This window comes from Ailuropoda melanoleuca, chromosome 8 (genome assembly GCF_002007445.2).
Source record: "Ailuropoda melanoleuca isolate Jingjing chromosome 8, ASM200744v2, whole genome shotgun sequence".
NCBI classification, from domain to species: domain Eukaryota; kingdom Metazoa; phylum Chordata; class Mammalia; order Carnivora; family Ursidae; genus Ailuropoda; species Ailuropoda melanoleuca.
Genome location: NC_048225.1, coordinates 65,968,602 through 65,991,116, shown reverse-complemented (window position 1 = coordinate 65,991,116; position 22,515 = coordinate 65,968,602). Strand labels below are relative to the sequence as shown.

General features: G+C 43.1%; 1 protein-coding gene across 1 annotated transcript in view; it reads left to right on the top strand.

Annotated features, from left to right (window-relative positions):
* Positions 1-21,847, top strand: part of CNST (consortin, connexin sorting protein) — a 117,083-nt gene extending 95,236 nt beyond the window's left edge. The window contains 3 exon segments of the mRNA XM_002923917.4: positions 4,102-4,985; positions 15,276-15,411; positions 19,187-21,847. Of these exon segments, the coding sequence (XP_002923963.2) occupies positions 4,102-4,985; positions 15,276-15,411; positions 19,187-19,392 (1,226 nt within the window). The 3' untranslated portion in view covers positions 19,393-21,847.
* Positions 21,848-22,515: the final 668 nt, after the last annotated feature.

The following is a 22,515-nucleotide window of genomic DNA, read 5'->3' as shown; positions in this document are numbered from 1 at the left end:
CGCCTCTGTAGAAGCTGTACGTTATCAACATTTCATACTTAAAGTATTTTTTTTCAGTGTACCATGAAGATTTCTTCTTCAGTCCTGACACCATTCCAGTGTTTGTGCTTAATGTTAATTAATGAGATATTCAGAAAATATAAAACATGTTCATTGAGGAATGATTTAGTCTTACATCATGAATTGTGTGGGGAATTTTACCGTAACGAGAACTCATGGGAGGGGCGCCTTGCTGGCTCAGTTGGAGGAGCACATGACTCTTGATCTCTGGGTTGTGACTTCGAGCCCCGTGTTGAGTGTAGAGATTACTAAAAATAAATAAATAAAACTTTAAAAAGAGAGAGAACTCATGGGGGAAAGGGAGTTGAAAGAGTAACTCAGAGACAGGGACATTTCTGTAGATTATGTGGTAGAACTTAGGTGAAGTCTAACTGCTCCTGTTAGAGCTCCCTCTCTAACTCAGTTGTGTAGTAAGCATCTGTCATGCACTCAGCCATTACTCCATTTATTCATCAGAGTTTTTGTTAGTAGGTGTGAAGTGACTACAGTAGGGAGTAACAGACTCACTCACTAGATCTCTGGGTTCAGGGAGCACTGATTAACAGAAATTTGTCCTAATAGTAACAGAAACATTAACAATATTAAGTTTTATACTAGATTGCATACTTTTCAAAAATTCAGAAAATATTTTTGATTAATCAGAACGGATCAAACATTTACCTTCATTTTTTCTTAGAACACCACTGAAATGTCAGAAAGGTATTCTTTTTTATGGATTTTATTTGTTTTTAAAGATTTTATTTATGAGAGAATGCATGCGTACTAGTGGGGGGAGGGGCAGAGGGAGAAGCAGTCTCCCTGACAAGCAGGGAGTCCGATGTGGGGCTTGATCCCAGGACCCTGAGATTATGACCTGAGCCGAAGGCAGGCCCTTAACTGACTGAGCCACCAAGACGCCCCCAGAAATGCATCCTTAAAGGCAGAAACCCACAACCACAGAATCAGTGAGGAGGCAGCAGCAAATCCAACATCCAGAAAGTTCCAGAGGCTGGAAAGCAGGCGGATGGGTGGCAACCGGCTTATTGCACCAGAGAAAGTGGAAAGCTAAGTGTCTACAGGAACAATGTTGAGTCCCACCTGTAAAGGTTTGGGAATGGGAAGCGTGGAGGTACCTCTAACAGCAAGCTTTCATGGTTGGACTGGCAACAGGAGGTTGGGCCGAACGACTACACGAGAAACACTTAGACGTTTATAAGCCCTTTCTGCCCAGCAGGAGGCTGACACTTACTCCGTAGAGCACCTGAGCTAGAGGAAATGTGGACGTGGATCAGGCACAACTCAAAGAAAGGGTATGATATAGAAAATGAGGATTGAGTGAAAATCTTACCACCGGAATGGCGAGAGCCTGAGCCTGCTTTCTGCAGCTCGCATCTAGAACTGTGGCAGCTGGTCTCTTTCTTCCTCTCTGGGAAACTGGCTATTCGTCCGGGAGATAAAACCGCCAGATACTCATGTTAAAGGCCTCCCAGCACATGGCCCAGGCCCTCTTCGTCCCACACTGAGGACTGACCACTCCTGGAGAAGACTTGCCTTTCCCCACAGAGCTGCTTGCTGCCTCATTTAAGAAAGCATCAGATAGGAAAGATGGAAACCAGACCAGTCAGTCAAACCAAAGGAGCTCAAAGGAAATAAAATGGAGAGAACAGATGAAAACTTTTAAAAAAATGAACAGTGTCACAGGTTAGAATATTGTATATATGAAAATAAGAATAAAGAGCTGCTTTATTTTTTTATTATTTTTAAAAGATTTTATTTATTTATTTATTTGACAGAGAGAGAGCACAAGCAGGGGGAGGGGCAGAGGCAGAGGGAGAAGCAGGCTCTCTGCTGAGCAGAGAGCCTGGCATGGGACTTGATCCCGGGACCCTGGAATCATGACCTGAGCCAAAGGCAGATGCTTAACCGACTGAGCCACTCACGCGTTCCAGAACTGTTTTAAAATAAGAAAAACATTCAGAGAAAGAAAATGTTCTTAGAAAATAAAAGGTGTAATGGCCACAATAAAAAAAATTAATTATGGGGTGCCTGGGTGGCTCAGTCAGCTGAGCGTCTGACTCTTGATTTTGGCTCAAGTCATGATCTCAGGGTCATGAGATACAGTCCCAAGTCAGGCTCCGTGCTGAGCATGAAACCTGCTTAAGATTTGCTCTCTCCCCTGGCCCTTCCACCCCTCACTTCGTTCTCTCTCTCTCTCTCTCAAAAAAAATTTTTTTAATTAAAAAATTAATTAGAAGAGTCAAGGGTAAAATTGGGGCAGCATCCCAGAAAGTTAATCCAAAGGCAAAGAGAGGAGCAGTGTGGCAGAAGAGGTAGAGATGATCCGTCCATTAGGCCCAAATCCGAAGACGAGCATTCTGAAGGGAGGAGACAGAAAGCAACAGGGACAAATGATTAGGGAAGTAATACAAGAAAATTCCCAAAATTGAAGGTCATGGGTGTCCAGGTTGAAAGTCCCACCAAGTACCCAACACAAAGAATGAGAAACCTGACAAAGCTTCAGGATACCAGATAGAAAGAAAAGAATCTAAATCCTCCAGGAAGCAAATGTAGGTGATGGGGATTGATTTTCGGATTGGTTGAGACACTCGAAGCCCTACCAGAAGCAGGACACGGTACAGCAGTGCTTTCGAAGCTGTGAGAGGATGTTATCTCCAACATGGAAAACGACCCAACCGAAGTTTTAGTCAGGTAAAGGAAAAGACTTTTGGATCTGAACAATCTTAAGTTTACATTCCATGTACCTTAAAAAAAAAAAAAAATCCAAGAGAGAATAAACAAAGAGGAAGACCTGGGATTCAGAAACAATGTTCCCAACACAAAACCAGAGGGAATTCCAAGGATCACAGGAAGGGNGAACCAAAGGGAATTCCAAGGATCACAGGAAGGGAATTCCAGGAATCACAGGAAGGGAATTCCAGGACAAGGCTTGTGTAGCCCACCTAGAGAGCAGCTCCGCTTAGGGGTGCAAGAAGGGTATGTTGTTTGTTTGTTTTTTCAAGATTTAAAAAAAATTTTTAAAGTAATCTCTACACCCACCATGGGGCACAAACTCAAAACCCTGAGATCAAGAGTCACATGCTCCCCTGAGTGAGCCAGCCGGGCGCCCCAAGAAGGATATGTTTTCAAACTGTTAGGGTATCTGTTGGTACATATGCTATAGTTGTGTATTTGTCAGAGTTTGGGGATACATAGGCAAGGATTTTTTTTTAAACATTTATTAGAAAGTGAGAGAGCATGAGTAGGGGGAGGGGCAGAGGGAGAAGCAGACTCCCCGCTGAGCAGGGAGCCCAACTTGGGACTCGATCCGAGGACCCTGAGATCATGACCTGAGCCGAAGGCAGACGCTTAACTGACTGAACCACCCAGGCGCCCTGGCAAGGATTTTTTTTTTTTTAATGAAGGAATGAGACAGTTAGCAGCATGCAAAGTAAAGTGGAAATGAGAAAGGAAAATGTATCCTAGTACACCGTGTGGGTCAGTTATGAATAAAATTTCAAAGCCATAGCAGGGTAAGCATGAATATTGGTTTGCCCCAAAATTGTGTTGTATTGTAGTAGGAGGCTAGAGGAAGGGAAATAATATATCACTGGGAGAAAGGAATAGAAAGAACTGAAAGAACTAATCCTCTTCTTCCACAGCAGGTAGTCTTTAAAACTGAAAAATCCATAAAAATAACAGTATAAATCTTATCTTCAATGGAGAGTAAATATGAAAGAAAATATAGAAAGCCAATAAAGGCAGAAAAATTTCTTTCAACCTTTGAAAAATGACTTTTTCAACGATAACAAAGCCTAAATTACGCATTCATATTCTTAACAGGTTCTGAACAATTTCTGTTAATTTCTATATGTATAGGGCTACTGACTGAATAGAGTATTTCCTCTCTCTAAAGATACCATTAATCCAAGCAGATGCAGTTTCCACTGGAGAGGTTTCGAATTTTGTTGTGTCACACGTATTAATTCCTATGTCCTTTCTCTTCCCTCCTGTGCCAAGTGTTGTTTTTGAACCTTAAAACAACTTGTTTTTCTTCATCTTCAGAGAGTGAAAGTTGTCTTGGCCTGGAGCCAAGGGAAGAAAGGCAGCGTCAAGAGAGAACCCAGGAGAGCAGCCCCTGCTGTCACCTGATGGACAGGCAGGCCGAGCCCCCGAGCCTGCCAGTAACTGCAGGGAAGGGCCACACGGAGGAGCCGGTCTGCAGCGCCGAGGCCACGCGGGAGCTCCACACCCAGCCCTCGGACTCGGCCGGGAGCCGGTCTGAGGACGCCTGTGACGATGACAGCCACTCGCAGCTGCCTCAGACAGAGGCCTGCCGGGATGTGGCCACAATAGGAGGCCCCGCGGCAGCCCCCGCAGCGTCGCCCCCCAGCGAGTCCATGCTAGAGCCATTGATCTCTCCTGGCCCTGACCTCATAACACCTGCGCCCACCTCCGAGGGACTGTATTCCCAGACTCAAAGAAAGGGACTCCGTCTGCCACTTAAGGATGCTTCTGAGGCGTTGGCCACGGACCGACTTGAGAACAGTGAATTCAATGAGCTGCAGCAACCTGATCTCCCAGACAGCGATGGAAAATCACCACGGGGGCCGCCCGAGCCAGAGCGCTCTGAGAGGGCACTTTGTGAGAGTAATCAGGACTCTGACTTAAGTGCAGTGCGTCCAGGAGTGTGCATGGCCCCCGAGGACAGGGGGGGCGAGGACGAGCGAGTCAATAAGGAGACGGAAGACTATTTGAACAGCCTGTTAGAAGGATGCTTAAAAGATGCTGAAGGCTCCCTGTCCTGTGAAGACAACCAGGAGGAAGACTCAGACCTCCTTCCAGATCTTTCTCCCGAAGAAGCCTCCTACAGTCTGCAGGAGGATCTGGCTTCCGACGAGAGCTGTCTTTCTCTTGATGATCTAGCAAAAAGGATAGAGATTGCAGAGGTAAGTGTGGGATTTAGCAGAAGTGCAATTAAAAGTAAAATGAAATTTTAAGAGCACATCTCTGCTAAATTGTGCCCTGTTTTTGTAAATTTTCTCTGGTTTCCGGCATGAGGGGAAAATCTACTTAATGTAAACTTTTAAAAATTAGTAGTTTTATTTTTTACATGCATTGAATAAGATGACTTTTGATCATGATGTTTATACTTAAAGAACTTTTATTGCATGCCTCCGGGGACAATAAGTGTTATGAACACTTGTTTTTTATACTGCTGTGATTTTTATTTGACAGTTCTGGCAGTTATGATCAAGACAAGATTAGTTACATTCTTGTAAGGAAATCTCATTTTTTCCCCTCATAATACATACTCTTATGATTATTAAAATAATTTTTAATTCCTTAAAACAGTACAACAGAGCAAAGGAGACATTTTAAAATACAGTAAGACAAAGAGATACTATGTGGATTTTTAAATCATTAAGTTGTATGTTATGAGTCTTCTCTTTCTTGTAATATTAATTTATAATCTGTAGGTTTGAACAAACTTCATACTTACTGCTTGAGTAAGTCAAATATTGTGCATAAACCAGAGTTTCTCCAAACAGTAACGAAGCTGCTGAAGACAAAACAAACAAAAATGATGGACAGGATCAAGATGACCACTCTTTGTTTGATAGTACAGTTTTTTAAAATTAAGGGGAAAAAAAGGGGGCACCTGGGTGGCTCCATCGGTGAAGTGTCTGCCTTCAGCTCAGGTCATGATCCCGGGGTCCTGGGATCGAGCCCCACATTGACTCCCTGCTCGGCGGGCTGCCTCTTCCTCTCCCCTCTGCCTGTTTGTGCTCTCTGTCTCTGTCTCTCTCTCAGAAAAATAAATAAAAATCTTTAAAAAAAAAAAGCCATATGCAAACTGTAGCCCCCCGGGAAGGTGGCCTCGTACAGTGGAAAGAGAGAGGTCTTAGTCTGAGGTCACATACGGACCCACTAGCTAGCAGCCCTACAGGGTTCCTGCTGACCTCTCCACGTCGCTGTTTCCTCCCCTGAAAATTAGGATACCAGCTATTCTTCCTGTTTTTCATCTTATAGTTTGTTCCAAGTAAGCTTTTACGTGCCGTCTATAGCCATTGTTTTCTAATTCTGCATCATCATTGTGGGGAGAAAAACAAACTTCAAGTAGAAACTGGAAAAGCAACCGAGCAAAGTGGGCACCAGAGTGCCCGGGAAGGTGGAGCCCTGTGGGAGCCTGCGCGCATCATCGGCCGTGAGGTCACAGGCTCCCCACATTGCCTCTTCTAGTCAGCTCCCCAGCAACTAGTCTTCATTTCGTCTTGACACAGTTGGATAGAATGGTAAAACACTTTAGATCCAGTATTCATTCGTTTATTTTAACCAGATTCTTATTACGACTTACAAGTCAGCCCTCTATAAACTATGATTTTTTTCTTCCTAATTTCCTCTTAAAATTGACTCATAGTGCTTAATGAGTTCAGTTTCTGTTTGGGTGGATGAAAATTTTAGAAGCCATTACTGGTAGTGGTGACACAATGCTGTGAATGTAATTCATGCCACTCAGTTGTTACAATTGCAATTTTATGTTAGACGTATCTTACCACAATTTTTTCTTAAAATTAAAAAACATTAAATAGAGGAGAGGGTACAGAGCACACTGTCCGCATGGCCGAGGGGAGAGTACAGAGCATACTGTCCGCATGGCCAAGGGGAGGGTACAGAGCACACTGTCTGCATGGCCGAGGGGAGGGTACAGAGCATACTCTCCACGTGGCCGAGGAGAGGGTACAGAGCACACTGTCCGCGTGGCCGAGGGGAGGGTACAGAGCACACTGTCCGCGTGGCCGAGGAGAGGGTACAGGACACACTCTCCACGTGGCTGGGTCGTCCTAGGGAGCCCTCTTGTCTCTCTTCCCACCCTGCCCTTGCTCCTGTGAGTGGCTCTGCCCCTCACCGATTTCCTCGCTGCTCCCCACTCTTCCCACCTCTGTGGTTATGGCGGAATGTTCTTTCACTGCCAGGTTTTCCCTTCCTGCTGGTCTCCCTGCCTTTATTCTGTTGCCGCTTCTGCACTGCTCAGCTCTGTCTGCGGTGCTGCTGGGCCTTGACAGCCACTGCCGATCCAGCGAGCATTTGCTGTGTCCTTGAAACACCCAGGTTCATCCCATCAGATGAAACAATTCATGCAAAATCTCATAGAGAACTAAAACCATCCACAGTAATTTAATTCAGTGATGCAGAGACATGTGTAAATGAAACTTTTCTGGGCTTGAGGAGCATTTTAAAATCCAGAACAACTTTGCTAAGCAGAATGATAGCTTAGTGTCTGCAGCACGGATGTTCTTTCTTACGTAAAAAAGAGCATGACACGCTCTCACCAGAAGTATAACCAGCACTGTTTTTAAAAAGCATCAGAAACATTTAGGCTCATTTCATAGATTTTTAACATAAGTGTATCACATGTGCAGTGTCCACAAGGTAGAGAGATTCACTCTTTTGTTCCCTCCTCAGTAATTTTTACATAGCTTCTGTATGTACCATGACTTTGCAGATGGAGTGACTGAAAATTCAGATAGGGTCACTCCATATGTAAAGCCTGCATTCCCAACAGGTGTCCAAGTGTTATCGGTTGGCTGAATTTAACTATCCTGATTTTGGGGAAAAGATGAAATTTTATTGCAATACCCATAATATTCTGACATGATTATTTTAATGTCAGAACCCAAACTCCCTTTACCCAGGGAGCCTGATAATGCCAGTAAATAACTGACTTGCTTGGTTCTGGAACCTGGGAGGGTTGTGTTATCTTCTCTTCAAACCCTTCCGCTGTTCCAAGGCACCTGGGTGGCTCGGTCGGTTGAGCATCTGATTCTTGGGCTCAGGTCATGATCTCAGGATTGTGCAGCCGAGCCCTGCCACAGGCTCCACATGCAGCACAGAGTTTGCTTGTCCCCCGCTCCTCCTCCCTCCCTCTGCACACTCTCTCTCTCAAATAAATAAATAAATAAATTTTCAGGAAAAAAAAAAACTCTTCAGCTGTTCCTGGCATCAAACCCTTGACAAGAAATATGTTCTTCAAATTCAAGGTGGCATCATGATTCAACCCCGTACTGCTAATTAAAGTCCACTCATCTTGTAGTGGATTGTTCCATGAGGGAGTGGGGCCAAGGGAGTTGTTTTGTTTTCTAAGTGAACGACATTGAATATTGGGTAAATTTTATGAAACTTAATCTGTCTTTTCACACTGAAAATAATCATAGTAGATAATTCAGGAGATCCCCTTCGTGAGCATGTTTTAGCAGCATGGTCGCCATATGGAGATAAGCCACTCATTTTTCTTCATTAATATGTACATGTGTCATCTATTTGTGGGGATGTGATAGCTGGGGAAGAAGCCACTTTGCTGCTGCTTGGGGCTCTAAAAAGTGTTTGATCTGAAAGAGGGCAAACCGTGTTCCCCACTCTATATCGGCAACATTTACTTAGGTATCTTCAGATGTCCGTGTGTCTCAGGAAACAAAACCTGAAACTTTCTGATGGGGAGAATCCTGATGACCCCGAGTTGCTGTTGGATTTATCTTCAGAGAAGCTGTGTCCTCAGAGTGCCCTCTGTGCAGTCTTCATCTCTTGACTAGATCGCTGGGGTGGGAAGGTCTCGTGAAGACGGGCCACTGTGGGATTCCACACGGGATTAAGATGGGAGGCCAGGGCTAAGCAGCAGTTTATGAAATTCTGTAGGTACCTGGTCTGTGGATCATGCACAAAGGAGGGTTTTAGAAACCGTGATCGTGGCTGTTCCGTACAGGGGAGCCAGGCTAGTCCCGCTTCCTTACAGCCGAGGAAATGCAGTCCTCCAATCATAGAAGATGCTTCATGGACAGTGGTTGACCCAGGACTCGTGTCCACGTCTGATGAGCCTCCCCAGGATTATCTAGGGACAATCTACCTTTTCTTGTGCCAGATGGTCTCATCTTGTCTTTCTTTCTCATCCTGTCCTCTAAACTTTCTAACTAGTGATTCAGTTAACCTCTTGATTGTTGGGTCTCTTGCACCCAGCTTCTCTTTTCCACGTAATCATTCTTTTAGTTTACATCGTAACTGCCTGTTCCTGGACCTTTGCTATAGCTCCTCAGTAAGTTTTCCCATTCCTCGTATCACCTTCGTCTCCCCCTCCAGATGGTCTTAGGTTAGCACTAAATTTGGGGTCTCAAACTGATACCCAAAGGGGCCAGTCAGGTAATAGAAGCAAATGAATGACTTAGTTGTAAGGTGACAGAGGGGGCGAGAAGGTTCCCGTGCCTTGCCTGACCTCCTGAAGTCCTACTTAGGACTGCCCTCTTTCCTTGTTATTATGGGGCACACACAGTCTTCTCCACTAATTGCAAACTCCTTAAGGGTGGGGATCCTACTGAATACATTTTTATATTTTCTACGAAGGCAACGTGTTATTGTCAATAACAGTCACCTATACAGGGCAAGGCTTTTGTTTTGCTTTTAAACCTAGTGTACTTAGAACAATAAATAACCTTTGAAAACATACTTAGTTTTGATTATGTTAAACGGAAAACCTATGTTATCCAACTAAGTGTAAGCAAGGTGCTGTCTATATGGAAACTGCTCATCTGTGTATTCATTTTCTTATTGGCATATTTGTTGAGCACCTACTATATTCTAGAAATAAATTCACATAAAAAACAATGTAGGGGCACCTGGGTGGCTCAGTTGATTGAGTCCAACTCGATCTCTGCTCAGATCTTGATTTCAGGGTTGTGAGTTCAAGCCCCGCGTTGGGCTCCACACTAGGCATGGAACCTACTTAAAAAATAAAATTAAAATTAAAAAAATAAACAATGTAGGTTCAGATATCGGTAAGGGCTGTGCCGAAATCTCAGCAGGGTGAGGGATGGAGAGAGACGGAGCTGGTGGGGTGGGTGGAGGACTGGGCTCTTTTAATCCAGGTGGCCGGAATGCACTGGGAGGGTGAGCACAGCTGAGGCACAGTGAACAAGGGGGCGGGGGGAACAGCAGGGAGTTCAGGGGGAATGCAGAGGCTGAAGCCGAGGCCCCCGTAAGGGCCTCCAGACCAGGGTAAGGAACCGGAATCACATTCAGTCAATGGTGGAAAGCCGTAGTTTTGAGCAGGAGATGTGACCTGATCTTCCTGGCTGCTCTGTGGAGACTAGAAGGTACGGGGGCAGGGCCAAAGCAAGGAGACCCATCAGGTTATTGCCACAGTTGAGGTGAGAAGTAGCCAGTGTGCGGTTCAGGTTGCAGCCGTGGATATGGTGAAGATGCAGGTCTGAGGGCAGGAAAATCAAGTGTTTTGTTCCGGAGTCTACCTATTTAAACGGTGTACTGGGGGTTAAAAAGTGGAGTGGTTTTTGACATTCTTATTTCTTTCCCTGTTTTGTACTTACAAAGTTGTCCCGATAAGTGAATCACAAAAACACAAGGCAGTGCCTAATCTAGAAACTTAGAGACTTGGTAAAACTCCTATTTTTATTTTTTTTTAAACCTTTTTCCTCTTTAAACTCATCTTTTAAAACTTCAGCATTGACAGACTTCAGCATTATTTGTTTTTTCCTCCTTTTTGCTCTTTCCGTTTTGCGCTGTTGTAAGATGTGGCACTGTGGGCTTGGAGGTCCCCACTGCGTTCTTTCCGAAAGTGGCTCTCCTCCCCATAGTCGCTTCCTCTTGCTCCAGTGTGACTTGTAATATTAATTTGCTGTGTTAGGAGCCATGACATTAATCTACTTGCAGATTAATGGAATGACACAAAAGACCTTACATCTACCCATCTCCTCCCCCACGTCACTAGATCAATGGATTTAGCCATTAGTTGAAGCGTCTCTTAATTGGGGTGATGTGTAAGGTAAGGATTTGTTGCAGGAGATATAAAGTACTTCGGAAAGACAAAAGAAACTGCTTAGGTTTATTTGAAAATTCTGTTCATCTCACTTAAATTGCAACATATAACAGACGACACTAAGCAAAATTTTCATAGTCGTAGAAAATAAGATCTCTTCACATAAAGAAAATGGCAAGAGGTTTAACGAGCTTGTATTCAGGGGTGCCTGGGTAGCGCAGTCATTAAGCATCTGCCTTCGGCTCAGGGCGTGATCCCGGCGTTGCGGGATCGAGTCCCACATCGGGCTTCTCCTCTGGGAGCCTGCTTCTTCCTCTCCCACTCCCCTGCTGTGTTCCCTCTTTCGCTGGCTGTCTCTGTCACATAAATAAATAAAATCTTTAAAAAAAAAAAAATGGGCTTGTATTCAAATTCTGCCGGTAGCTCATGCGACAAACGTAAGCAGATTATATTAGCTGCCTGAGCTTGGCTCGTTCTGTAAAATGGGACTTATAATGCCGTGTGCTAGATTCAATATGGCGTGTTGTGTAAATGTGTACCAATTCGCCAAATTATAGGTCTCACTATGGAGCCCTAATCTAAGGAGCAGGCAGGGATCATCGCATTCCTTCAGTGAGCAGTGGTGGTAAATTTGACACATTCTTCTAGAGTGCCATCACTGGCGTGTAAGCTACTCACAATATATGAATATGATTTGTGAATGCTAATTCTCAAGTTAGTCAGAAACCAGCATGTGTTCCTGGTCAAAATTCACCAGCCTTGATGTTCTGGATTGAGCCAGCCTCTATCATTATTACGTGTGTCTGCTTTCTCCTTTAATTTTGTGCGGGGGCAGTTCTAACAGCAAGCCCCCCTCAATGTTTTCTTTGTCACATTAGGATTTACTGTGTGCCAGTAAAGTTGTAACATAATTTTGTTTTTTATGACCAGTTAATTCTTAAAACGCTACTTAAGATGATCATTGATATTTGAGGGTATGCACAGTAGATCTGTTTATTTGCAAATGTACAGGACTGGGCCGGATGGATGTTTTGTTTTGCTTTTGTTTTTAATTCTTCACTTATTCATGGAGTACCACCAGCGACAATTACATTAATTACAGCTTAGACATTCTTTTTGTTCTCAGTGGAAGGGCTGTTATATCTTGTTTGGATAGGAAAGAAACTTGGTAATTGAAGTGGGAAACTAAATTTGGTTTTTAAAAGCTTTATTGTTTTGAGATTTAAAAATTAACCTTTTAATGCTGACATTAGGGTAAAAAAGAGGAAAAAGGGCATTGAAACTTTTTTTAGAGTAGTTTGGAGAAGACACGTTTCCATGTGTCCTAAGTCATCTTCTCTACTTACTTAGAAACACTTGGCAGTCTTCGGAGTGAGACCGCAAACTAAGACCCTGACCTTGCTTTGGCTTACTTGTGTTTCTACCACAGAATCAGGGAAAACTCTGCCAAAGTTGTTTCTTAAACTTTTTATATTTGATTGCCTTGATGTGATAGGTAGAATTTCTGTGCTGGGGGTAGGTCCTAAGACCCCTGCCCAAAACCCTTGCCAAAACAGAGAGGAGCACACCCACCTGTCTTCTAAGAGTTTCCCCCTTGGCCCACATCTCCGGTGCCTGAAGTTGGTCCCACCACCCCTTGTTCTATGTCTATAGACTATAGGACGCAGGACCCTGAGAAAAGAAAGGTCCCTGGAGGAGGTCCCCGAACACGACTGAAAGGAGAGAAAAGAGCGCATGCCCTCACTTCACACTGGGGTGCGCCTGCTGAAACAAGCGGTTTTTGGTGGGAGATGAAAAGGAAAAAGCATAAGGTGTGGTTAGATTTCTAGACAAGAATTAAGGGTTGGGTGGGGGAGGGTGTCACAACAGAATGTTGACCCATCCCACACAACCCTCATTTCTCCCCTCTTTCAAAAACTTGCCAAAGTTCGTCACCACCCACAGTTAAATAAGGTGGGGCCACTTGGGAAGGCTGGTATTCCTTAACTGCATGACTTCCAGAGCCAGATGCTGCAGATGAGGCCAAGCAGGGGTGGGGTCAGGGCCCACCAGCCGGTGCACTCTCACTGGCTGCCGAGCCTCGGAAACACATCTGTGTCTTTCCAGATGACTTCAGAGTTTCACGCAGTCCTTCAACATACTTTTATTCACATTCACTGTCTTTTGATTTATGATTTGAGTCTGTTTCTTGAATTTACAGATTGAAAATTCATATCACAAAGATATAAAACAGGAACGCCACTCTGGGGGTCATCTGCGCATGTATTCTTTTTTTTTTTTTTTCCTTCCCACAATTATTAATAAGATTGTTTTTTTCTTAGTAGTTAAAGCAATTTGAAAACACTTATGGTTTTAGGTGAATTCACTGTAGGTAAATGTATGACTTTATTTTATGGAGAACTAGATAGTGAAAATAGTCTATGGGGGGCGCCTGGGTGGCACAGCGGTTGAGCGTCCGCCTTCGGCTCAGGGCATGATCCCCGTGTTATGGAATCAAGCCCCACATCAGGCTCTTTTGCAATGAGCCTGCTTCTTCCTCTCCCACTGCCCCTGCTTGTGTTCCCTCTCTCGCTGGCTGTCTCTATCTCTGTCAAATAAATAAATAAAATCTTTAAAAAAAAAAAAAAGAAAGAAAATAGTCTATGAAAATTCCCCCCCTTTTTTTCTACATTTATGAAAAATAAAAAGAGTATCAGTGATACATCATTAGTAGTAATATAGCCATTAAAAGTCATTTCCATTTTCCATCTCTTGCTCTTCAGAAACTTATTAGGACTTCTTTTGCTCTCCATTTCACTGTGGTACGTGTAAAATCATTCTACTCTGTCGTAGAGTATCTGTTGGATAAAGGGGGTGTTTGTTGTTGGTTTCTAAAGAAACATTTGAAAGACTATTCCTTTGCGTGTTTGTACTTTCGATTTTAATGTCACTAAAGTGCTTTAGTTTTCTCAAATGAACGACATCATCTGAAGTACACATTTCTTATAGAAAGAATAAATTGCTAACATTGATTTTTTTTTTTTTTGAGATAATGCTTCTGTAGACGCATGTCAGGGAAGCCCAGTAGAAGATTGTATTGAGTCATTTGGCCCTAAAAGTCTTGAGTTATAAAAAGAACTAACAGGATCAGTAATATTTATGCATAGCACATTATCAGAGATGGCTGGCTGGAGCTGGAAATCGCATTAAGTATTTTATGCCATCGATCAGATAAATGACATCACAGGCAGAGCCCTGAGCTTCCAGTGACCTGCTCCCAGCAAGTCACTGACATCTGCATGTTAGGCCCACAATGCCCACCTATGTCATCACCTACCACTAGTCCTTCAGGCCGACTCACAGGTTAACTTTGAATCAACCTGCTGCTTGGAGTGAGGCTTTTGCTTCCTAGTCTGGCTCCACCAACTCATCACCTTCTCCCTACACCGTGGAGTCTCTTAACTCCTAAATGGCAAGGGTTTTTGTTTTTGTCTTTATTGCTAAATAAGGGGTGGGGCCGAGGCAGCATAGAAAGGGGTGGAGGTGGGGACAGGAGATTTTAGCCAACTCTTTCTCCGAAGTGCCAAATAGTAAACATGTTAGACTTTAGGGTCTGCTGGGGCTACTCATTTCTGCACTTGTAGCAGCCCTACGGGGTATGTGGATGAGTGGGCCTGCCTGGCTGTGTTCCGATTAAATGTTATTTTCAAAAAGTAGGCAAGGGGGCTTTGGCCTACCGCCCATAGTTTGCCAACTTCTGCGTGTTACAAAGTAACATATCCCTAGGAAACTGGCTCTGAGAAATTCCAGAAGAGAAGTCCTTTAAATATTTTGAGCAGTAGAGCAGAATTTCATAAATACGTAGTGTCTCAGAGGAACTGAGCTTACCGCCCATTTTGATGTTAAGAGCTGGCATCAGGGGGCGCCTGGCTGGCTCAGTCGGTAGAACATGCGACTCTCCATCTCGGCTTCTTGAGTTCATAGCATCAAACATATTTTGCGTCTCACATGTTCATTTCTTAAAAATTGCTGGTGAATGGAAAAAGAAGTGGTGGACCATTAGCCTCTATTATACAGCAAAAGCCAGCACTCATGATTAAGCAGAGTGGGGCCGTGAGTGATCATGTTACAGGCGCCCTCCAGGGATGTGGAGACGTGAGCCGGGTGGGTACAGAGGTCCTGGTTTCCAGTCCCTGTGCGCTGCGTCAGACCCGGCGCCCCAGAGTCGGCTCTGGGCTGTGGGAGAGCCGCTCAAGTTTCAGATGTGGGTATTTGGCAGTCATCTGCACAAAGTCAAAGTATTATCTGTTGGAACAATTCTGATGATTGATTGTGATGGGTTTTTTTTCTGGAGGAGTTGGATAAACCTATAATAGAAATTCAAGTGCCTATTGAGTAGAATTGGCCTTTTTACTGTTCGTGTGAATATCTCCAACAGGTTGTCCCTGCGGAAGGACTGGTCTCTATATTAAAGAAGAGGAATGAGGGTGTAGGAGACCATCCTGCCCAGATGCAGCAGAAACCATCGAAACGAAGAGTGAGGTTCCAGGAGATCGACGATGACTTAGATCAAGGTAAAGCACCCAGGGGCCCATCTAGCACCGAGCTGCTTCTTGGTGTCGGCCGAGAGAGGGTCCAGACCCGGGAGCGTATTTGGTAATAGGGTTGGTAAAAGGACACGTCTACTTTGTTGCTTTATTATATTCTGTGAAGAAACACGTAGAATCAAACGACCATCAGCTCTTCTATTATTCCTGTGCATTTTGTTCAAAGAAGTGAGCAAGTGGTAAACTTCAGCTCCTGGCCTCCCTGTCTCACCAACAGTCCGCTCAGAGTTCATTTCAATGTCTTGTTTAATACTTTTAATACTTTTTTTTTTTTTTTAAGTGGCCATTAATACTCCTCCTTTGTAGGTCTGAGAAATATTTCTGAATTACAAGAATATTCTCTCTGGTGATTTCATCGAGATTCTACGGGTCAAAGTGCTGTAACACTGCTTTCTTGCCTTTGACCCCTCCCTCCCAAGCCCGTGTGTGCGGTGGTTGCTAGGGCGACCTGAGGCCTAAGTCAATAAGGGTACGAGGAAATACAGCCAAGAGCTTTTCAGCGGGCTTCTCGAGTTTATAAAACAATGGCATTGCTAAAATAACAGAATAAACACGTAGCTATGCCTTCTAGGTACATAAAGTGACAGTGGTAGAGGTCTCTAAATTTTTCCAGTAGAAAGCTTCTAATTTACGGTTATAAAGAAGCCTTGGAAACGATCTGTCCCCATCTGTCCTTTTACCTCTGCACCAGGCTTCTCCAGAGAGAGTGCTCCGTTCTCTGCACGAGTGGCACTGAATCGTTGCTTACCGGGAGGAGCCCGGATGTACAGATGACACACCTACATACTCCGTGGCCATCACATCTTAGCCCGGTCACTTAGTTTCTGCTTGGCTGCCACCTGCCTCCGGCTTTGGCCACACAGCTCCAAACAGTTTCAATGCCTGTCAATAAAACAAACAAGACAGATGTTTTAAAATAAACTGTGTTTAAAAATTCACATTGAAATGTGTGATTATGAAGAAAAACGTGGAAAACTTCACGCACTACATGGTTAACAAAGATGAGGGGGTGGGAGTGCATGATGCCAAAAAAACAGAAGAGGGTGAAAAAAACTGAACTGACCAAAAAAACAAAAAGCAAAAAACCCCAAGAAATACAGTAATGATATTATGCTTATTCATTTGTAGAAAAATATATCTGCAAATATACATGTAAATTATCAAACCTATTGATTATTAAAATTTATTAAACTATAAATTTGTAAATCATAGAACAATATGATTACATAATCCTATTTTTAAGGGTTTTTTTTTTTTAAAGATTTTTATTTATTTATTAGAGAGAGAGAGAGCATAAGCAGGGGGAGGAACAGAGGGGGAGGCAGAAGCAGGCTCCCTGCTGAGCTGGGAGCCCAACCTGGGGCTCAATCCCAGGAGCCTGAGATCACAACCTGACGCAGATGCTTAACTGACTGAGCCACCCAGGTGTCCCTACATAATCCTATTTATATAAGAATCCTGAAACGTGTGTGTTTGATCTGGAAGGTTACACGCTAGAGTGTTTTTGCCCCTAGGTGAGAGGGGAGTAGGAGAAAAACAGAGAGTCCCTAGATTCTTAGATGTCTTTGTGTTTAAATTTTTACAGGAAGAATATATTCACATAATCCTGTAAAATCTTCCAAATAAAGTCTTTATATTATTATATTATTATTATATTATATTATGTTTTATAAAATGTAGGGGGGATTGTCATAAAAGGAATATATGCTAATCATGAAAAAGCTCATGCAGTGATGGGGTGCCTTGGTGGTGCAGTCCAACTCTTGGTTTTGGCTCAGATCGTGATCTCGGGGTCGTGAGATGGAGCCTTGCGTCCAGCTCTGCGTTCAGCAGCCTCTCCCCCACCACACGTGCACACTCTCTCTTTTTGTCTCTTTCTCTCTCTCTCTAAAATAAATAAAATCTTTAAAAAAAAAAATGAAGTGAAACAGTGTCAAGTCTTCCAATCTTCCCTTGAATGTTTCCCCCAAGTACTAACTGAAGTTTCTTACTGTATTTTCAAGAAACATTGTATATATATGTGTGCACATGTGTACATATACACTGACTCATGCATGGTTTCTGTTTTAACACAAATGGGTTCACTTTTTTTTCATCGAACCATCGATCTTGGATGTCTTCCTATGATAAAATATATTAAACTTACTTCATCCTTTTAAACAATTGCATGTTATTTCATTATATGAATGTCCCATGATTATTTAACTGTTCCATTATAACTGGAATAACTGAGTTATTCTCAACTTTTTGTTCTAACAGACTTTGTCACAGTGAACATGCCCATAAATATGCTAGTTTGTGATGGGCTGATTCCTGGAAGTGAATTTGTTGGACTAAGTGATAGGGTCCAGCTGCCCTGAGGCGGTCCTGGTTTACACCCATTGTCTCAGCTTTGTCCCCCCACTCTCCCTTGATTGCAAACATGTCCCAGTCAGGAGGATACATTAATTTAAAGTTTTAGTAGATGCTGCCAAATCACCTTTCAAGAAGGTTCTGGTACTTTCTCATAGTGCTGATTATAAAACTTTTAAGTCTTTTTCCAAATTTTAAAATTCTTTAATTATGAATGATCATTAAGGCTTTCCAACAAAAGAATAGCTATTTTTTTAATGTAGACAGACTGATACTGACATTTTCATTAAAAACAGACCTGCCCATTATTAAGCAAAATATAAAGAAATCACTAAACTAGCTAAAACATTGCTGTTCCATTAAATGATAAGAGTAAAATTGAGTAATGGCACCTGGGTGGCTCAGTCAGTTTATCGTCTGCCTTCAGCTCAGGTCATGATCTCAGCATCCTGGGATCAAGTCCCACACTGGCTCTCTGTCAGTGGGGACTCTGCTTCTCCCTCTGCCTGCCATTCCCCCTACTTGCACTCTCTCTCTTTCTCAAATAAGATTAGGGAAAAAAACAAAAAAAGAGTAAAATTGAGTAAGATGCAAAAGTGATCCCACCCAAAGACATTTTTTATTTTTTATTGTTTAATATCAAATTGACCTTGCTTTAAGGTGAGCTCATGATGTGAACTGCAAAGATATGGTAATACTGAGATTGTAATTTGTACCCTAAAATAAGGCTATGAGCACATCAGAGAAGCACTGCCCTTCTTTTCTTTTCTAATGGAATCAATTATATTCGTTGTATAAATGAGCTAGTTTTCATTTTAGCATTGACAGGCTCCACAGGTGCGTGTGTCTGTGGTGACTGACAGGTGTGTGTCTGGTGACTGACAGGTGTGTGTCTGGTGACTGACAGGCGTATGTCTGGAGTAACTGGCATGTGTCTGTGGTGACAGGCGTGTGTCTGTGGTGACTGACAGGTGTGTGTGGTAATTAACTGACAGGTGTATGTCTGTGGTACCTAACTGACAGATGTGTGTGGTGACTAACAGGTGTGTGTTGTGGTAACTGGCGTGTGTCTGTGGTAACTGGCATGTGTCTGGTGACTGACAGGTGTGTGTCTGTGGTGACTGACAGGCAGGTGTCTATGGTGACTGACAGGCGTGTGTCTGGGGTAACTGACAGGCGTGTGTCTGGTGACTGACAGGCGTGTGTCTCTGGTGACTAACAGGTGGGTCCTGTGCAGTCCTCACATGCACTAGCTTTCCGTCAGTGACTCTGCCCCTGGAGGACTCAGGTTAACTAGAAACGTCTACTTACCGTGATCAGCAAGAAGACAGCAGACACAGGGATTTCCATGTTGCACCAGTTTAACCTTAGTCTGTTCTCATGTCTGCAGATGAAGTTGGAGGTGGTTCCTGTATTTTACTGGTCTTGCTGTGCATAGCAACGGTTTTCCTGAGTGTTGGAGGAACTGCATTGTACTGCACTTTTGGTGACATGGAGTCGCCCGTTTGTACGGACTTTGCGGACAACATGGACTTCTATTACACTAAGTTACTGCAGGGAATGGCGGAACTGAAACACTGGATCTACCTCTCCTAGCAGCACTCAGGAGGCACAGGCATGTTGGCAGTGAGAATCAAAGAGTGAACCTTTCTAAACAGCTTTTATTTTCGGAGTTCTGTAACATGCGTCCCCTTGCCCCAGTGAGGAGCCCTGGACTTCCAGAAACGGCAGCTTTAAATGGTAATCCAGAGGAGCTCTCAGAATAACCCAGAGGCACATGTCGATTTGAGCATCGTGGATGGAAGGAATGGTTTTTGGAGAGCATGTCCACTCCCTCCGTGCTGCTTCCTAGAGTAACGAGCTTCGCCCAGCAGAATCTTGAGGGCACTGGTGGAGCCCCACCATTTTTAGCTGCCTTGTCAAGCTAATGGTTAAAGGACAGTTGGTTTACATTTGTTGGTCCAAAGACATTGCTTCCAGCCATCACGCAATAAGTTTGTGTATAATCAGAAGGAGTTACCTTACAGTTTCATTGTCTTTTTTTTAGTTAATCTTGGAAGCTGTGTAATTTAGGCTTTGTGCGTTATTTCCAGATTCCTTTCTTCATCTGTGAAACGATTGTGTGTGTGTGCGTGCGCACGTGCGTGTCTGTTTCAGACGGTTATCCTAAGCGAATACCCGATGCAGAACAACAAAGATGATCTTTATTTGTGACTATAGATGTATGGGCACAAAAGGAAGGCTTAACTGTGGAACAAATGCGTGCTAGAAATCTCGGCCCTAAAATCAGACACTGTGATAGATCTGTGACAATTAATTCGATTAACTAGCCCGAAATTAATCACAGGCCTAGAGGTAAAGAGGAGAAGCTAAAGAGCTCCCTCTAAGTCTCAGTCACCCAGCTTCATGGTGGATTCAGTGCTTCCTGAGGAATGATGAGAGCTGGCCTCACTTCTCAGGAGGTGAACACCTGCTACTAGGTTCTGAGAAGCTAAGAACCAGAATACAAAGATCAAGAAGATACTAGCTCCTGCTCTAGATGTTTTAATTCTGGTCTTATGTAGAATGAACTCCCACTTTGGCAAATGAAATTAAATCACCGTGTATAATCCAGTATTAACAAATCACATATTCAGATGTTTGAATGCACATTCATATCATGGGCTTGATTTAGACCTCTTATGGGGCCGTTGAGCAAAAATTCAATCAATCATATCTTAAATAGGTAAGTGTTTAACTTTGGTTTCAATCTGTCAGTTCGGTGGCATTTCCTTTTCTGAGGGACAGTGGTCTAACATTTAGAAAGCCTTGCTTTGGCTTTTTATAGCATAGGCAGCCCTTTTAACAGAAACAGAACACATGAATTCTAGTTTTTTTAGCAAGTGACCATTATTTCATGTTTTTTGCTAGGATCATTTGAAAGAGAAAGGGAGAAATTTGCTTTCTAGTTGTTACTGTCTGGTACAGTACCTCCCTGTGTGCTTCTGTTTATTTATTTAGATTATATGAATTTTAAAGGGCTTTTTATATAAGTTGGAAGGCTGTTGTTGAGCGTGCGCTCGGTTATCCCAATGCTACGTATTTAATTGCTATGTACTTAGTATTTTGATTTTCTATAATTTTGGTTCAGTGTATTTTTAGGCCTGTTAATTTTTAAGTTGATGTTTTATTTCCACTTATAATACTGTTTGACTTGTCTATCATGTCACCATAAACTGTAATATTTTCAAGGATTATAGATCAAAGATATTTATTTAGAAGTGTACAAGAGACTGAAATTTAGATTCCTTATACTTAAGGCTGATTTTATTAGAGGATTATTTTAATGTTCTATTATAAATTTTAAGAATTTGTATTCAGATTGTATGTAAACTATGTAAAATGTTGATGGTACTCTCTCACGTGGTTCTAGAAAAGACATTCACCCAAGTCCGCTGTGAGGGGCATCCCCAGCAGAGACAAACCTCTTCTGTTTAACCCTCGTGATTTCTAGTTTCGAGAATTTGGTGGTGGGGATTTCTGCCAGTTTTATGTCAAGATAAGTCAGAATTTCCCTCCGGTTCACCTCTTTTAGGTCACTATCGAAGTCCTAAATCTGTGACGTCACATTTGCCTAAAGGCCACCAGGGCCACCCGATCCTGAAACTGGAGACCTCACACTGGGGCACAAGGACTGAGACAGAATACCCGGTTCTCAGGGGCCCAGTTGCGTGTCAGACAAACCGTGTGTGTCCTCACCGCTTCCCAGGGAGCGTGAGGTGAGCTCAGGAGCATACTGATATCTTGACTTAAAATAAGCATGAAATCTCAACTAGAAAAAATTAGGACAACTTTAAAAAATGTAATAGTCATTTATTGCATGAATTGGAGTAAATCCATCCGGTGATAAAAAAAAAAAATTGTTATCTCACGCGTAAAAAATTCATTCCAGTTTTACTACAATGTAATTTTTTCTGCCATTTGAAAGTACTGACAACTATTTGTAACTAATCTTCCCTAAAAACTGTATTTGAGGGTAACAGATCAAGCTTGTAATTTAAAATGACACCAACACAGCGTCTCAGAGAGTTTATTTGAACCCTGGGGTGCTGAGAAAAACTGCTTCAAAGCGACAGTGAAATGCTTTGAGAGGTTGGTCTGGCCCCACATGCAGATGGCCGTCTATTTTGGGACTCTAAGAGGTCCCTGCGGAAAAGCTCTTCTGGTTCTGAAAGCCCTCCCCTGTCTGCCTGACACAGTAACTGAAATTTACTCTAAAAACTCATTGCTTCGGATTAAAAAATCAAAATCCTCTGAGCTATGAATCTGTGTATTATGCTGAGAGGATTTGAAATTGGAAGGCAGGCCTTGTTTCGAAAGGACAGGTGTGAATTGGGGCATGCTGGAGCGGCGGGGTGCGGAGGGGGCAGGAATTGAGAAGGAAACAAGGGAAGGTGGGGAAAGAACAAAGAAATCCTTTGATTGTTAAGCTGCTTTGCTGAGAGGCTGGCTTTGTGGGCATTTACCCCCTGTTCAAAGAGAGACCGATTTGTGTCTTCCCACTGACATGACCTGCCTAACTCCTGTGGATTTCTGTGGGTTTGATTAATATTAACACACCCTCGTATACTTCCCCGTGCAGTGTATATAGTGTTTTCACCTGTATGCATGTGATGGTTACATCATAAAACACACATCTCTCAGTGCAGGTTTGTATCTCCCCAATCCCGTCTGCTTTCC